We start from the raw sequence: 17601 nt of genomic DNA, 5'->3' as shown, positions 1-17601 counted from the left end.
ATTTGCCATCTCAGACAAATTATATCACTTTGTTAAATATTTAATGTGGTACTAAGAATGCTGGGCCTCACACATGCTGGGCAAGCTACCACTGAGCCACACCCCCAGCTTCCTCAATCAATCTTAATAGCTCTCAAAGTTAGCTAGGCTGCCTGGAATAAGATGGGGTGGTCTAATAAGGCCCTGTGGTTGAGATGAACCAAGAGCAGCATATTTAAGGAAGAAAGAAAAATAGAAGTTCAGAAAAGAGAGAGAGAGAAAGAGAGAGAGAGCGCGCGCATTTAAAGGTCAGGAGATAGCTCAATGGGTAAAGTGTCTGCTGTGCAAGCAAGCCTGAGGACCTGAGTTTGGTTTCTCAAAAGTCCAAGTAAAGCCTGGGCATGACAAGTCACACCTGTGGAAAGCGCAGATCCCAGCGGGATGGTGGCTAGCCTGTCTAGCTTAACTGGTGAGCTTCAGGTTCACTGCTGAAACCTTATCTCAAAAAAACTGAGCTTGGGGCTGAAGAGACAGCTCAGTACTTAAGAGCACTTGCTGCTCTTATGGAGAACACAGATTCCCAACATCCACATGGTGGCTCACAACTGTCTGTAACTCCAGTTTCAGGGAATCTGATGCCCTCTTCTGGCCACTGCAGGTACCATGCACTCACGCAGTGCACAGACATACATGCAGGCAGAACACCTATATACATAACATAAAAATTAAATAATTAAAAAAAATAAGGTGGATAGAAATAGAGGAAGATAGCAATGTCAACCTCTGACCTCCTCGTGCACACACACAGACAAGTTCATCTGTGTGCACGAGCACACACATACCACACACATAAAGAAAGCACAGGAGAGGGGAGGCGAGGAGAATCAGTTAAGAAAGCTCTTTGGGTAGGAAAATGGAGTCTTTGGCTAATCTCCAAAACATAGAGGGAAGAAGGCCAGAGGGACCACCGGCAAATGACATGAAAGGGGTCATTCTGGGTTTACGAAGAGAACAACACAATCACAGTAACAAGGTCCTGAGTGAGTTCTGCTGCTGTGTGAAGGACAGGCCAGAAGCTAAAGAGCAGAGCAGGAGCCCGAGGCTGGGGGGGGGGGGTGGGGGGCTAATCAAGGGCACCTGGGACTGGTGGGCTCTAGGTCTAGGGTGGGTTTTGTTGTTTCCTTCCATCCCATCATCAGGGCGGCTGGCCTACAGAATCTCTGACCTCCTTCTCTAATGGGCTGTTTGAAAACTGTAAGAGCTCCCGCATCAGAGAGCCAATCTTCACTGGCCATTCATTCACTCGATTACTCCTCCCCGCACAAAGACATCCACTCACCAAATATCAACAGGCTCCAGAAACATTTGGTCATAAGATACAGCCCCTGCTTTTACAATGTATCCAGACTCCTGGGATAAACAGATTAAAAAATAACTTGCACCCAACAGACTCAAGTACCAAAAGAGCAGAAGGAAAAAAATTCTTTGCCAGGGGTTGAGAGCAGAGCAGATCAGGCTGCATTTGACCAGCAAATGTTTTGTTTGGCCCACATGGTGTTTTACTTTGTTTTTTTTTTTTTCCTAATTAGGTGCCAACATTTAAAAATTAGGACATTTCACATTTGAAACGCAGATTCGTAGCTTCTGGTAAAAAATAGGAAGATCTGCACACACCAGGCCAAATTCCTACACAGTGGTAATTGGCAGGAGCAGAGCAGCATCTGCCCCTTTCATGCAGAGTAGGAGCCTTCCGGCTTGCCAGAGTCCTTGCTACTCCCTATTGCTTTCTGACACAGAAGCCAGTGCTTGGCTGCCAGCTACTGCCAGCTTGTGCTGTGGGTACTTTTGTTTGTTTGTTTGTTTGTTTTGAGACAGTGTCTTATTATGTAGTTCTGGCTGTGCTGGGACTATGTAGACCAGGATGGCCTCGAACTCACAGAGATCCACCTGCCTCTGCCTTCTGAGTGAAGGGATTAAAGGTGTGGCTGTGGGTGATCTTATAGTAGAGAGAAGAGAAAAATAATAAAATCATGCTATCAGCCGAGCACTGCTGAGATTGACGTAGGAGAACCAGAAACCCAAGGTCAGCCCGGGCTACAAGAGACCCTGTCTCACAAAAGTAAGACCGAAACAGTTTTTTAAAATAGTGTAACATGGACTGGAGCGATGGCTCAGAGGTTAAGAGCACTGCCTGCTCTTCCACAGGTCCTGAGTTCAATTTCCAGCAACCACATGGTGGCTCACAACCATCTATAGTGAGATCTGGTGCCCTCTTCTGGAATGCAGGCATATATGAAGGTGAAACACTGTATACTTAAATAAATAAATCTTAAAAAAAAAAATTAAAAAAGTGTAACAGCTGAGCACAGTGGCCCACACCTTTGATCCTAGCACTCAGGGAGGCAGAGGCAGGCAGATTTCTGTGAGTTTGAGGACAGCCTGGTCTACAAAGCGAATCCAGGACAGCCAAGGCTACACAGAAAAACCCTGTCTTGAAAAATAAATAAATAAATAAATAAATAAATAAATAAATAAATTAAATAAATATAAAATAAAATTGTGTAACAATTTATTATTGGAAGCATGTGTACCACAGGGCATTTTGAGAAGTCCGAGGACAACTAGCAGGAGTTGGTTTTCTTACCATGTGAGCTCTAAGGGATCAAACTCAGATCATTAGGCTTGGCAGCAAGCACCTTCAACTGCTGAGCAGCCTACTGCTCACCTCCAAAAAGTTGTTTACTGAAATGAAAGATGCTGGCAAGGTGACCTATTTCAAGTAGGGTGCAGGAGAATGTCCTGTAAGCAACAGAAATTCCTTACGGTGTAAGTAAGTACCGCCTATCCACATTACTTACCTGACTGAAATAAAATGTAGAAGCTATAGAACTGGGTTTGGAACAGAGCAACCTGAGCTTGCAACACACACACACACACACACACACACACACACACACACACACACACACCCCTTCTCTACACTTGTCTGTAAAGTGGAGGCAATTACAGTACTGACTCAGAGCCCCCTGTGAAGAGGCAAATGACACAAGGCCTTAGGTAGTGTCTGGATCAAGTTGGCACTAGGTGTTATTTGTCCAAGCTTCTCCAAATTGAGCCTTAGGGGATGTTTAGGTCTCGGTGTTACACAAAGAAAGGCCTCGGGAAAGACAGCGTGGTATGAAAGTGAAGAGACCATCTAGGAAGATTCTGAGTCAAGCTGAGAATTAATCAATAGACAACATTTCCTAAATGCTTTCCTGGCTGCTGGATTTTGGTGACAAAATTAGAGTAGGACATCAAACAGCACTGAATTAATTAAGATGGCAAAATCACTCTATTGTCATTCTCTCTCTCAAGATTTATTACTTATACAATGTTCTGCCTCCAGTGTAGGCCAGAAGAGGGCACCAGATCTCATTATAGATGGTTATGAGCCACCATGTGGTTGCTGGAAATTGAACTCAGGACCTTTAGAAGACCAGCCCTTAACCTCTGAGCCGTCTCTCCAACCCCCATCATTATCTTTTTTAAAAACATTTTTTAATATATATTTATTTTGTTTTGTTTTTGAGACAAGGTGTCTCTGTGTAGCCCTGGTTGTCCTGAAACTCACTTCATAGACTGACTTCAAAATCAGACATGCGACTGCTTCTGCCTCCTAAGTGCTGGGATTAGAAGTGTGTGCTGCCATGCCTGGCTTTTTTTTTTTTTTTTTTTTTTTTTTTTTTTACCGTTTATGTGTAAGACTGTGTGTGTGTGTGTGTGTGTGTGTGTGTGTGGTGTAACCATGATACAGGGTACACATGCCCTGGTACTGGTGTGGAGGTCAGAGGACAACTTTGTGGAGTTGGTTCTCCTCTTCCACCAGGTTTTGGCACTGGGTAGCAAGTGCCTTTGTCTGCTGAGGCATTTTCCCAATCCAGTTCCTTTTGTTTTCAGAGGCAAGGTCTCAAAGAGTCCACATTGGCCTTTTACTCATTATGTAGCTGAGAATGACCTTTAACTGCCAGTCCTTCTGCTTCCTCCCCCACGAGTGCTGGGATTACAGGCTGGGGCCCAGCTTTCTTTCCATCCTTTATTCAAACTATTTTTTATTTGCCTGTGTGTAGTATGTGTTTATGTCAGTACATAGTGCGTGTGAATATACGTGTATCCATGTGGTCTGCAGAGGCCAGAGGGTATCAGCGTGTCCTCTTCTGCCTTGTTCCTCTGAGGTAGGGTCTCCCCCTTAATCTGGAGCCTCCTCTTTTTGGCTAAGCTGGTGGCCAGCAAACCCCATCAATCACTCTCACTACAGGCTTGCATAGGGCCACACCTGGCTGTAGGTGCTGGGACCAGAACTCTGGTCCTTATGCTTGGGCAGGAAATGCTCCATCTTAACTACTACAACCCCTTCTCAAACTTTCTAATCAGGAGAATGTCTTGAAATGATGCTTATCGTACAATGACTCTCTGACCTTACACGGGAAAGAGGCAGGAGATCTCAGCTCAGGTTGTAAACACTCCAGGTGAAAATTGCTCACACTGTTTAGTTTGTTCCTGCTTGAAAGTTTTAGTTATTGCGCTTGGGAAAAATGATTTTTCATACATAGAATAATTTTCTGCATACAACTATGTTCAATGGTGGTTAACATAATGAGTTCCAGACCAGCCAGAGAAGAAACTTAAAGGATGTCAAGTAAACAAAAGTGTGGGCACTTCGAAGATGTAGCAAAGGTTAGGAAACTGAGAAAACACTGCGGTGGGTGAGAGAAGTTCGTGAGGGATTTTTGAGAAGAGAGGAGCAAGTCTAAACGGTGGTGGGGTATAAACCGCTCTGGCGGTCCGCCACCTCGGGTGGTCCCTAAGCTCCCTCCAGGAATTTCGGTTTCTTTTTCCTTTGGGGAATGGAAAGCACAGCATCAGAGTCCTCAGCCCAGGCCGCAGGCCCGTTGCCATGGCAACACACCGATTCCCGCCGCTTCCCCCACCCTGCCATCCTCCTAGCGTCCCGCTCCTTACCATTGCTCTGCTTTGTCTCTCCACGTCAACACGGCCCTCATCTCCACTTCCCTCACGCCTCGGGCCCCTCCTCCCAGCCTTGGCAGCAACAGGCTTTCCTCCTCTTTCCACTTAGGCTACCTGCGCTACCCGTAGCAACGCACATGCGCAATAAACCGCGCGTGAGGCCGCAAAGCTCCAAGTGCGCATGTCCAAAAGGGAGCCGGGGGGTGGGGTGGGGGGTGGGGCTCCTAGTCGAAGCGCCAAGCGAGCAGGGACGCAAGAAGCGGAAGCGGAAGTATGACACTCGCGATTGGTCAGAGAAGGCGGGTGGGGCGGGGTGTCTTGACGACGGAGTGTTTGATTGGCGGGGTCCTGGCCGTGGAGGCTGTAGCCGAAGCGGCGGCGGGAAAGCGACTGTGGGACTGACCAACTTGGCTTCCGCCCAGTGTTTTGAGTTGTGTTCACGTTTCACCCCGCCCCTCGATCTGGAGCTGCAGCTGCGGCCCAGTGGACCAGAGCATCTGGGATGAAAGGCCCAAAGCTTGGGGACTACACAGCCCCCTCCATCACCCCTGGAGAGAACCTAGTTCCAGACCCGCCTTGGGACCGCTGGCAAGTTGTTAACCTCTCTCGGGCCTCAGCTTCACAGGGGAGTCGCTCTTGTGTGGGTCTTTCTAGCCTCTCAACACAAGGTGACGGCCACCCGGAGCTGTCTCCCGTTTGGGAACAGACTTGGGTGTACCTGATTGCTTAGCCGAATTGACTAGGGAGCTTGGAGGTCAAGGGAGGTTTTACGATGCAAGCAGGTTAGCCTGGGCCGGAAGGGCCCCTCCGAAACGGTTCTGTGAAAAGTCACAGAGGAAGCTACTGTTGTGTCCGGGCTAAAATGATACACCTATTTGCATGTCCCAAAACTTGACCGCTCAAAACAATTTTAAGGTCTGGGCATTTAACTAATGAGGTAGAGTGTTTTCCTAGTAAACACGAAGCCGTTGGTTCGGTCGCCAGCACCGAATACCCGGGCTTGGTGGCGCATGCCTGTGGAGGCAGGAGAATCAGAACTTGAAGATGAGCCTCTGGTACGTGGTGGGGTCAAGGCCAGCCTGGGGTGCATAAGATCCTGTTTCAAAAGCAAATAACAACGAAACCTTTTTTAAAAAAATGTGTGTATATATACATATATATATGTGTGTGTGTGTATATATACATATATATATATTATTACTTCCTTTTTACAGATGGAGAAAGGAGATTTTGAGCTCAAAGTGGCTTTGGAAGCTCAGCTAATAGTAAATAGCAGCACTGGGATTTTTGACCCGTTTTGGTTTTTTGTTTGTTTGTTTTTTGTTTTGTTTTTTTAATTTTTTATTAATTTATTCTTGTTACATCTCAATGGGTATCCCATCCCTTGTATCCTCCCATTCTTCCCTCCCTCCCATTTTCCCCTTATTCCCCTCCCCTATGACTGTTCCTGAAGGGGATTATCTCCCCCTGTATATGCTCATAGGGTATCAAGTCTCTTCTTGGTAACCTGTTATCCTTCCCCTGAGTGCCACCAGGCCTCCCCCTCCAGGGGACATGGTTTGACCCGTTTTGTTAACCTCAGTCTGTGGTGATTCTGTCAGGTTCCAGTTACCCTGTTCTCTCTATAGGATCCTTCTAGCTGATACTTAGCCTCAAATTTAGATTCCATCAGAGTGCCGTGGTTCTGTGACCAGTCTCTAGTTCTTGCTTAGCTTCCCTGTTTGTAGAAAGCAGATTGGGTTACAGACTCACTTTTTAAGAAAAAGGTTTCTTTTTATTTATGTATGTGCTTTTATATGTACACGGGTGTTGGTGGAGACCAGAGGAGGGTGGGTGTCAGACTCACTGGAGCTGGAGTTGCAGGCCAATATAAGCTGCCCGATGTCGTTGGTAGGAGCTGAACTGGGGTCCTCTGGGATATGTGCTCTTAACCGCTGAGCCATCTCTCCAGCCCCTCACTCACCTTTTAAAATGTCCAGTTTAGTGAGTAAAACACACTGTACTGAAGGCTGAAGAGAGCACTCCATTGTTAAGAGCACTTCTTGCTCTTCCATACGACCCGGGTTTGGTTCCCAGCACTCACAACAGAAACTCACAACCACCTGTAACTCAGCTCCAGGGGATCTGGCACCCTCATGGCCATAGTGCACATAAATAAGAATAAATAAAGTTCTTTAAAGGGGAAGTGAAACACTGTGGGGATTAGTTCTCCCATAATAGTATGGGAGAAGCATTGGGTAGCCCTGGGCTTTGATATCAGTTCTGCAAGTGATTTGATTTTGTTGTCACACAATTTGTCAATAAGAATAAATTTTTTTGTTTTGTTTTGTTTTGTTTTGTTTTTCGAGACAGGGTTTCTCTGTGTAGCCTTGGCCATCCTGGACTCACTTTGTAGACCAGGCTGGCCTCGAACTCACAGCGATCCACCTGCCTCTGCCTCCCTAGTGCTGGGATTAAAGGCGTGCGCCACCACGCCCGGCTAAGAATAAATTTTTAAAGGTTTACGTGTGTGTGTGTGTGTGTGTGCGCGCGCGCGTGTGTGCTTTGTCTGCACACCAGAAGAGAGCGTCAGGTCCCGTGGGATTACAGTTAGAATATTGTGAGCCACCATGTGAGTGCTGGGAATTGAACGCAGGACTTCTGGAAGAGCAGCCGCTGATGCTCTTAACATCTGAGCCATCTCTCCAGCCTCCAGTAAGAGTATATTTTAACCTCACAAAGGCATGAGAATCAACAGTGAAAGGGATTTGGAAGTTCTTGTTAGAGAGCTTGACCTTCGGGGGTGGGGGGGAGGCTACACCATTTTATGAGTGATAGCTGTTGTTCCTCAGAAACACACACACATGTGAAGAGCTCCCTCACTTGTTTGCTGGAGAGAAGATTGTTCCATTTAAGCAGTTTGGCTGATCGCAGGTAAAGAGTTTAGTTATTTGCCTTATAGTCTCAAATTTAGGACAGTAGGTGGTGGCACATACCTTTAATCCCAGGTCTTGGGAGGCAGAGGCAAGCGAATCTTTGTGAGTTCAAGACCAGGTTGCTCTACAGATCAGATTCCAGGATGGTCAAGGCTACACAGAGAAACCCTATCTCAAAAAAAACCAAGGTGGGGGAAGAACCCCCATGTTGAAGAGCACGGAGCTGTCAGAGATGGGACAATGCTAAGGCACCAAGACCAGCTTGCTGAATTTAATCTTACACCTACCATGGTCTGAGTGTGGCATGCAGCCCTAGACTGCCATGAGTAGAAATTGTGTAAGCAGGGTAAAAGAAGTTTTAAACGAGTTTATCGCTTGGATTTTGTTTTTCCAGCAAGGAAGATGTTGCTGTTGGCCTGAGAAATGTGGGAGAAGATGGAAAGGAGCTGGTGATAGGCAGTGGATGTAGCTCCCTTCTCCAGGAGCCCACTGCTTCTACTCTGTTGAGTGGTACTGCGGAGACAGAATGCCATGAGCCTGCCTTGTGTGGATGGGAAAGAGTTGTGAAGCAAAGGTCATCTGGGAAAACTGCAGGAAGATTTGATGTATACTTTATCAGGTAAGCATTTAGGGAGGGGACTAAAAAGACAGCCAAGTGATTCTTGTCCATAATGGGAAAGGATGGCAAGAATCTTAGGTTTATGGTCTGGGAGGTGGCTCAGGGGATAAAGCACTTGCCGTGCAAGCATGAGGACCTGGGTTCCGATCCCCAGGATCCATCTACAAAGCTGAATGGGTGCAGCAGCTACCTGTAACCCCAGGCTCAGAAGCCAGAGATGGGATCCTCAGGGAACACTGGCTAGCTGACTAGCTGGAGTCAGTGAGTTGTGGGTTCAGTGAGAAACACTGTCTCAATAAAGAAGTAATTATTAAACCATTGTTGCTCCTCCTGTGTCACTGGTTGGTTGTACCAGGTGATTTGGGACAGTCACATGTACATGTTGACCCTGCTTTCCGTGGTACTAGTACATTTGGATTTAAGTTATATTCCTATGTTGATTTTTATACTGTCATAGAGGAATCTATTGAAAAGAGCCATTTACTACTTTTTGTTGCTTTATAAAATGTCAAACATCTTTAGTGACATTTAGAAACTCTTAATTGGAAATCTGAAATGTCCAATTCGTTTTAAAAATCACTCCTGTTTACTAGCTTAAGTTTCCTTTATTTTATTTTATTATTTTATTTTATTTGTAGCCCACAAGGACTGAAGTTTCGATCGAAACGTTCGCTTGCTAATTATCTTCTTAAAAATGGAGAGACTTTTCTTAAGCCTGAAGATTTTGATTTTACTGTACTGTCTAAAGGGGCCATCAGGCCAGGTTATGAGGACCAAAGCTTGGCAGCTCTGGCTTCCCAGCAGCCAAACAAAACCGACATTTCAAACCGGAACCTCAGGACACGAAGCAAGCGGGAAGCAGATGTGCCGCCTCTGCCAAGTGGTAATTCAGAGTTGCCAGCTAGCAGCAGACCACTGAACTCTGCTCCTTTGCTGTTGAAAGAAGATGCTGGCTCTGGGACGATGAGAAAACCCAAAAGAAAGGTGACTGTTTCGAAAGGAACTAGAAATGAAAAAACGAAACAAAGGTGCAGGAAGAGTCTCTCAGCTTCTGCTCGAAGTACCAGAAAAAGAGAACCTGTGCTTCAGAGAGCAGGTGCCGAAAGTGAATGCCAACTCAGCAGAGCCCGCTGCCCCGTGGATGCCTGCACAAATGACACCGTCGGCGTGGCTGGGAAAGAAAAGCGCCTGAGAAAGGAAAAACCACTGACCCCAGGGTCAGATCTTCACTCCACACAAGTAACCTCTGGCATCACAAAGAAATTATGCTCAACTGAAGAAGCAGGTGATGCCAAGCATGAGGCAGAGGAAATCAGATCGAAGGGAGCCCAAGAGGGGGAGGCACATTTGCATATCGACGTTTTACGGGGTGGCCCTGAAATGCCCAGCTGCTCACAAGCCAAAAAACACTTTACTTCTGAGCCATTTCAAGGTACTCTGTGTGTGGAAGTGCTGTTAACTGTGTAGTGAGCAGTTTACCCTCCTGGATCTCATATTTCTTATCTGGATGTGGTTGAGAAGAGCCACGGGTCAGATACATTGTCACAGTTGATCTCAACATCTGCCCTCTTAAGTCATTTTTGAATCATGGTTTCATGTATCCCAGCTAGCTTGGGTCTCACTGTGTAGCTGAAGATAACTTTGAAATTGTATCCTCCTGCCTCTGCCTCCTGGGTACTGGGATTAAAGCCATGAGTCACTATGCCAGTTTTTTATGCTATGCTGCATGGAACCCAGGGCTTAATGCATGGTAGGCAAGCACTCTATCAGCTGAGCCACATCCCCATCCCCTGAGTGATCTTTGAGCTAGCTGATCATCAAGCCCTTAATTATGGCAAAGAGGTAATCTGCTGGCTACAGCCAGGATGCCTAGCAAAGGAGGGCTGGCGTGTCATAGCTGCTACCACCTCTCCCAGGACAGCAGCTACGAGGTGGAGCTTTCCCAATTTAATTTCATCTCTATCATGTTCTTTCTTATCTTCTGTTACAGCCTGATGTTTCTCTAAAAGGCCTGAGAGCTCTCAATAATTCAAAAGTATAATCACTTAGCTCATGTATTATTTGTAGTGTGCTCTTCCCACACAGTTGAGGGCTTGGCAGTTTTGCTTATACAGAGCCTCAGTGAATAATAGATTTAAAAAAAAAAAAAAAAAAGATCTGAGCAGCTCTGGGTTATTCATTATGCTATTATGGCATAATGAATAACTCCCTTAAAGAAGAATAGTAATTTTAATTTTACTTAGAATCCTTTGGGGAAACAGCCTGTACAGATTAGTGGGACCAGGGTACCACTTGATTTCTGCTTTCAGTCCCATCCATAATTGTGCATCTTCTCTGTGCCTAGGATTGCTGTGTCTTTAACAGATGGCCATATGTACCTAGAATGGATAAGAATTCCTCAGTGCATGTACTTTGAGCTTCTTAAAGAAAGCACTGGATTGTACAGATTGACTGCAATTATTATGGGCAGGTTAAATATTAAAAGCATCCTCTCTAGCCGGGAGTGGTAGCGCACGCCTTTAATCCCAGCACTTGGGAGGCGGAGGCAGGCAGATCGCTGTGAGTTGGCAGCCAGCCTGGTCTACAAAGTGAGTCCAGGATAGCCAAGGCTACACAGAGCAACCCTGTCTCAAAAAGCAAAAAAAAAAAAAAAAGAAGAAGCCTCCTCTCTAATACGACTGATAAGTTCATCGTATAGTGTTCTAGTTCTCAGTGTGAGTGCCTTTGGGCACTAGAAACCCAGTGGAACCATCATCGCTTGGCTAGAAAGTCTCGAGCCAACAGCTAATAGAGGAGGCTAGTTAGGTGTGTATTGGAACTCATGAAAAACATCAAGTACCCATAAGATCAGTTTCCTTTGTTCTGTTTTATACTTTCTTCTAGGCTTTACCTGCCCAGGCTAGAATAGCAAAAGGCACTGATGTCGTTATTGGGAGACCTGGATACTTGCTGTGGTATTTAGTCAACTCTGGTATCATTTTCTGGCAACTATTGTTAAGCCTTAGTTTCTAAAAATTTAAGAAATACCCTAATTAGTCCCATTTTTCACATCAAGACAAAAGAAGGCAGCTAGAGAGATGGCTCAGCAGTTAAGAGCACTTCCTGCTCTTCAGAAGACAGGAGTTCAGTTCCCAGCATCCATGTCAGGTGGCTCATAACTGCCTGTAACTCCTGCTCCAAGGGATCTGATGCCCTCTACTGGCCTCCAAGGTACCTACACACATGTATGCCTAAATTAAAATTAAAGAATATTATAAGGTAGCCAAGCATGGTGTTACATGTCTGTAATCCCAAGACTTGGAGGTTAGATGTGGAAAGATCAGTATTTCAAGGCTATCCTCAACTACATGGCAGGTTTGAGGTAAGCCTGTACTACATGAGACATTGTCTCAAAACAATAACAAAAGAGTAATTGTGAGGTAAAAATAAGATGCGAAAAGATGGTTTTATAATATGCAAATGTAAGTAAGATATTAATTCATACTCAGAGGGTGTAGCTAAATGGAGTATTAAGTATGCCCATTTAAAATGACAGTTACAGAGGCCAGGAGGTGGTGGCGCACACCTTTAATCCCAACATTCTGAATTCGAGGTCTATAAAATGAGTTCCAGGACAGCCAAAGACGCACAGAGAAACCCTGAGTTGGGGAAAAAAAAAAAAAACAAAACAAAAAACGGGACTGGGTAGAGAGATGGCTCAGAGGTTAAGAACACTGGCTATTCTTCCAAAGGTCCTAAGTCCAATTCCCAGCAACCACAGTGTGGCTTATAACCATCTATAATGAGATCTAGTGCTCTCTTCTGGTGCTTAGGAATATACCCTGGAAGAATATTGTATCCATAATAAATAAGTAAATTTTAAAAATAATAATTTTTTTAAATGACAGTTGTAGAAACTTGAGAGGTGTGATAACACTGGCTTTTTATTTTGCATTTATGTGGGTGGCTGGGTAGGTGTGAACAGCATGTCTGTGTGGGTATCCACAGAAGCCAGAAAAGGGTGGTTATAGGCAGTTGTGAACCACAAAGCACTGGTCCTGGGGATTGAACGCGGGCCCCTGGAAGAGTGGCAAATAAGCTTATCCATGAGCCGTCTCTCCAAGCCCCCATTTTGTTCTTTGAGACAGAAGCTTGCTTTCAGGCTGGCCTCCAGCCCACAGCTCTTCCTCAGCCTCTCCTCTCCTGTGTGTCTCCTTTTTGGTAATCTAACTGTAGAACCTTTCAACAGAGCAGGAAATTATAGAAAAGAAGAAACCACTGTCCCATCTGTTTTGGTTTTTGAGACAGGGTTTCTCTGTGTAACCTTGGCTGTCCTGGACTCCTTTTGTAGACCAGGCTGGCCTCGAACTCACAGAGATCCACGTGCCTCTGCCTCCTGAGTGCTGGGATTAAAGGCGTGCACCACCATGCCCAGCTACACTACTGTCTTAATTAGTTCTATTCTCAGTGTCTCTTTATGTGTGTGTACGTACACATACATATGAGCCCATTTTTATAAAATTGAGATATTATATAGAACCTTGCTTTTTAGTTGATTTAGAAGTAAATTGCAATGGAAAATATTGGATGATAGAGTCTCAACATTTTAACAGCCACATCATACAAATATATTAGGATATTCAAACTGTTGTAGTTTTCGATACTGTGAGCTGCCATATAGGGCAGCAGTAAAGGGCATGAGCTCTTGAGCTAAACTGCCTGGATTTCCGTTGTAGCTCTCACACTAGCTGTGTGACCTAGGGCTTATTTAGCTTCTTTGTGCCTCAGCTCCCTTATGTATAAAATAAAGATAAAATAATGCCCAGGTGATAGCATGTTAGTTGAGTTAGACTAGTTTATGTAAGTGCTTACTGTGTGGCCCAGGCTAGCCTCAGACTCTATCCTCCTGCCCCCGCGTTCCCTAAGCCAAAGACTCTATAAACTGTTTTTGCTTTTCAGAAGACAGCATCCCACAAACACAAGTAGAAAAAAGAAAAACAAGCCTGTATTTTTCCAGCAAATACAACAAAGAAGGTACCCATCCTTCCCCAAGCAGAATGGGGGGGGGCGGGGTACAAGTCTTTTATGAGTACAATTTTGACACCCCTATGTTTTTGTAGCTCTTAGCCCCCCAAGACGCAAAGCCTTCAAGAAATGGACCCCTCCTCGGTCACCTTTTAATCTTGTTCAAGAAACACTTTTCCATGATCCATGGAAGCTCCTCATCGCGACTATATTTCTCAATCGGACCTCAGGTTTGTGGGTCAATGTCATCTCTGTCCTGGCAAGGAGGGAGAGAACCAAACTGGCTAAGAGGCCTGGGTTCGAGACACATGTTGAGTTTGTGATGTTGGGTAAGGCTTTTCCCTTTCAGCCCTCAGAACTTGTCACCTGTGCAAACATTAGACTGGATAAGAAGCAACATCCATTTTGATGCTGAGGGCCAGATGGTCACCGATTTTCTACTTGTAGATGCGCTTTAGTCTTCCGCCCTCTATCCTGATGAGAAACTCTGTGTTCGTTGGATACATAGAGTGGTTATCTAGTGATCTGATTGAAAACTAGGCCAGTTTCAGTATAATTTGGACTAGTAACCACATAGATTAACAGTGTTGGCGTTTGGCTCTGTAAGTGGCTGCTGGTTGAGGTACTGACTGAACAGTAGTTAAACAAGCAAGGCTGTGGGTGTAGCTCGGTGGTGGAGCCCTTGCCCACGTGACAATATCCTAATTTCATTCCCAGCACCACAAACACAATAACAAGAAGCTAAAGTTTCTAGACGCAGAACCACCTAAACATGGAGTTGGTCCTTCCTAAGACGTGTGTCTGCCATTGTTTATGCTCCCCAGGCAAGATGGCCATCCCTGTGCTGTGGGAGTTTCTAGAGAAGTACCCTTCAGCTGAGGTGGCCCGAACTGCTGACTGGAGGGACGTGTCTGACCTTCTTAAGCCTCTTGGTCTCTATGATCTCCGTGCAAAAACCATCATCAGGTTCTCAGGTATGTTCCCCAGCCCCAGAGGAAGAAGCAAGCTGTGCCCATTGAAGGCAGCCCCACCTTGAACGTTAATGCCCTGGATACTATATTAATTGAGGTCCTTTCACTCAAGCACAAGAGACCTTTAAAACAGTCTGCTTGCAGTACACTACAGATTCCTGCTGACCCAGACTGTAAATCTTTGCCCAATACTGAAGTAGCCCTGTGCATCGAAGTTAGAAGTATTTCCACTGTCTAGATAGAAAAGCACAGAAGGGAGGTTAGGAAGAGGCAGGTGATAAAGGTGCTGTGGAGTTTGAGGCTGCTTCAGAGGGAGGGGTCACCCTGCCCGATTACAAGTGTGGAGAAGGTGACTTCCTGGAGGCTGACCGCGTGTGGGGTGTTTATCCCTCAGATGAGTATCTGACAAAGCCGTGGAGGTATCCGATTGAGCTTCATGGGATTGGTAAATACGGCAATGACTCCTACCGGATCTTCTGTGTCAATGAGTGGAAGCAGGTAAGCCACTGCTGCCCCGGAACGTAGCCGGCACATTCTGCCTCTCGGGCAAAAATATGGCCACCAGTATGCCTAAATAGGAGTCCTGTTTTAGTCCCAACCAGATTTGCCCTCAGTTCAAGGAGCAACAGGAGCGTGGGTTATGAACTGTACGGGGGACTGTTCAGGTGCTGCACAAATCCCTTTGCTTGAGCCGCCTACCACTCCTGACCTATTACCCTTCTGTGTTCCGTCTAATACTGGCAGGGTTTCTTCCTGTTAAAAGGAGCTCTGGTGCCGAGAAGAGACAGCTCAGTTGGTGAAGTGCTTGCCCAGAAGACTTGAATTCAGGTCCCCAGAACCTACATAAAAGCCAGGCATAGGGGCATGCACCTCCTAGCTGGTGGTCCCAGTGCTGGAGGGGCAGAAACAGGGGGTGCCTGGAAGCCCCTGGGTAGCCTGTCTAGGCTTGTAGACCAGGTAGCCTGGCCTGTGTGGTGAAGTTCCAGGCCAGCGAGAGACCCTTTCTCAAGAAAGTGCAAGGTGGGCCAGGGAGATGGCTCAGGGTGTAAAAGTGTTTGCTGCATCAGCCTGGCGACCTGAGGACCATCCCTGGGCCCACACAAAGGCAGAAGAAAAGAACAAACTCTAAATAAATTGTACTTGAGCTTCACAGACATGCCTCAGTGTACACACACACAAAACTAACAAAATCTTAAGGTAGAGGCGCCTGAGCCCTCTAACCTCACACATGTACCAAGAGTGTAGACGTACCTGCATGCACACGCACACAGACACAGACACACACACACACACACACACACCAAAAATAGGATCCTCCATAGGAGAACAAATATTTGGACTTAAGAGTGTCTAATTGTCAGATTTCTTCTCATGTCTCAGATTGGAGTGTGGCGTCTGGGTCCTATTGTTTCTGCCCAGCACTGGTGCATTCTGATGGCAGCCTGATGGCTGGAGGGTATCCTGGCACACCCACAGTGTGGCCCTAACATAGTAAATCAACGAGGGCTATAGAAACCCAGGTTGAGGGGCCACAGTTCTGGTCTTCATCACCAGAGCCATGCCTTGGGCTTCACAGGGTCTGAAGCCTTCCAGACACTGGGTTCTAACACTTGACTCATGTCATCACTGCATTCTGCTCCAGGTCTGGGTTAGTTCTGAGCTGGAATGTACTATGTAAACGATGTAGGGTTTATATCTGGTATATACGGTGTATATATAGTCATGGTTGCAACTGGGTTCAGGTTCCCTGTTTATCTCAGGTATATTATGATAAACTCTCTCACCAAACCTTTAAATGTGTCTATGGCTGATGTGTTGCGTTTCTTCCAGGTGCACCCTGAAGACCACAAGTTAAATAAATACCATGACTGGCTTTGGGAAAATCATGAAAAGCTAAGTCTGTCTTAAGGCTGCCTGTTTGAAGTTTTCTGTGCGTTGCTTTGTGCTTCCATGTCTAAGGGCCCTGTGATGTACAGTAAGCATCTTCCCAAGCATGTAGGTTTTCTCAGCTTGTTAGAAGCCAGTGTATGTCTTAAGCCTTTGCCACAGCTAGATCTTTGTCACTGAGCGTTGTTGTATTTTAAAACTTGCAAAAAATAATTGTTGGGTAAGGGTCCTAAAAGTGTGTTCAGTTTTTCCAATGATGAAATGTGATATGTCGGTGCTCAAAGCCAGTTACCATCACTCTTGCTGAGGAAAGGCTAAGATCATATTCTCTTTCTGTACAAAGTGATATTAGCGTGTACAACTGTGTGCCATTGTTATGGGTATTGCAGTGTTACAGTTTAAATAGTGAGGCATTTACCTTAGAAAGAAATCACCAAATGAGAACTAAATTGACCGACAACATGGTGGCACACACCTGTAATCCTGGTACTTAGGAGACTAAGGCAGGAGGATGGAAAGTTGAGGCCCATCTTGTGCTATATCTAGAAAGAGACTGTCTCAAAAACAAACAGGGGTCTGGAGAGATGGCTCAAAGGTTAAGAGCACTGACTGCTCTTTCAGAGGACCTAGGTTCAATTCCTAGCACCCACATGGCGGTTCACACGTGATTATTAACTCCAAGATCTGACACCCTCACATAGATTTAGGCAAAACACAAATGCACATGAAATAAAAATAATGTATTTTTTAAAAGTCTTATAGATCACTGGGCATGGTGGTGCACGCCTTCAATCCCAGCACTAAGGCGGCAGAGGCAGGCAGATCTCTGTGAGTCCGAGGCCAGCCCAATCTACAGTGTTAGTTCCAGGATAGCTAGGGCTCTTACACAGAGAAACCATGTCTCAAAAAACCAAAAAAAAAAAAATCTTATAGAAAGAAAAGAAATGGTCTGGAGAGAAACAGCTCAATGGTTTAGTATGCCCACTGCTTTTCCAGAGGACCTGAGTTCAGTTTTTAGCACCAACATCAGACAGCTCACAACTGCTTGTAACAACAGCTCCTGGGGATCTGACACCCTCTTCTGGCTTCATTGGGTATCTTAGCACATTTGGCATATATATGCATATACATAAAAAAGAAAAACTAACAACAGAAAAATTAAGTCCCAATTAATAAACACTATTTTAAGATGTAGTTTGAAAATTAAATTATATCCCTC

At 45.5% G+C, this 17601-nt stretch overlaps 2 protein-coding genes across 7 annotated transcripts in view; one reads left to right on the top strand and one right to left on the bottom strand.

Moving 5' to 3' along the window:
- The window catches only part of Ift122 (intraflagellar transport 122), a 70017-nt gene extending 64879 nt beyond the window's left edge, over window positions 1-5138 (bottom strand). Inside the window, exon 1 of one of the 3 annotated variants that reach the window (XM_051155124.1) lies at window positions 4981-5138. In XM_051155124.1, coding sequence (XP_051011081.1) covers window positions 4981-5021 — 41 coding nt within the window. In that variant the 5' untranslated portion in view covers window positions 5022-5138. The remainder of the gene's footprint in view (window positions 1-4980) is intronic. The other 2 variants (XM_051155122.1, XM_051155123.1) reach the window with 2 other exon arrangements.
- Window positions 5139-5399: 261 nt separating this feature from the next.
- Window positions 5400-16621, top strand: Mbd4 (methyl-CpG binding domain 4, DNA glycosylase). 4 transcript variants are annotated; one of them, XM_051155131.1, is made up of 8 exons: window positions 5400-5574; window positions 8296-8520; window positions 9159-9952; window positions 13459-13533; window positions 13620-13754; window positions 14349-14498; window positions 14890-14993; window positions 16326-16621. In XM_051155131.1, the coding sequence occupies exons 1-8, from the start codon at window positions 5489-5491 to the stop codon at window positions 16401-16403; spliced, it is 1647 nt and encodes a 548-aa protein (XP_051011088.1). In that variant the 5' UTR covers window positions 5400-5488; the 3' UTR covers window positions 16404-16621. The 4 variants fall into 4 exon arrangements, with proteins under 4 accessions (XP_051011088.1, XP_051011089.1, XP_051011091.1 ...); XM_051155134.1 differs by lacking the exon at window positions 5400-5574 and adding an exon at window positions 6016-6041; XM_051155132.1 differs by lacking the exon at window positions 13459-13533.
- Window positions 16622-17601: the final 980 nt, after the last annotated feature.

Source organism: Acomys russatus, chromosome 13 (assembly GCF_903995435.1).
Source record: "Acomys russatus chromosome 13, mAcoRus1.1, whole genome shotgun sequence".
Taxonomy (NCBI): Eukaryota; Metazoa; Chordata; class Mammalia; order Rodentia; family Muridae; genus Acomys; species Acomys russatus.
This window is presented reverse-complemented; position numbering and strand designations above follow the sequence as displayed.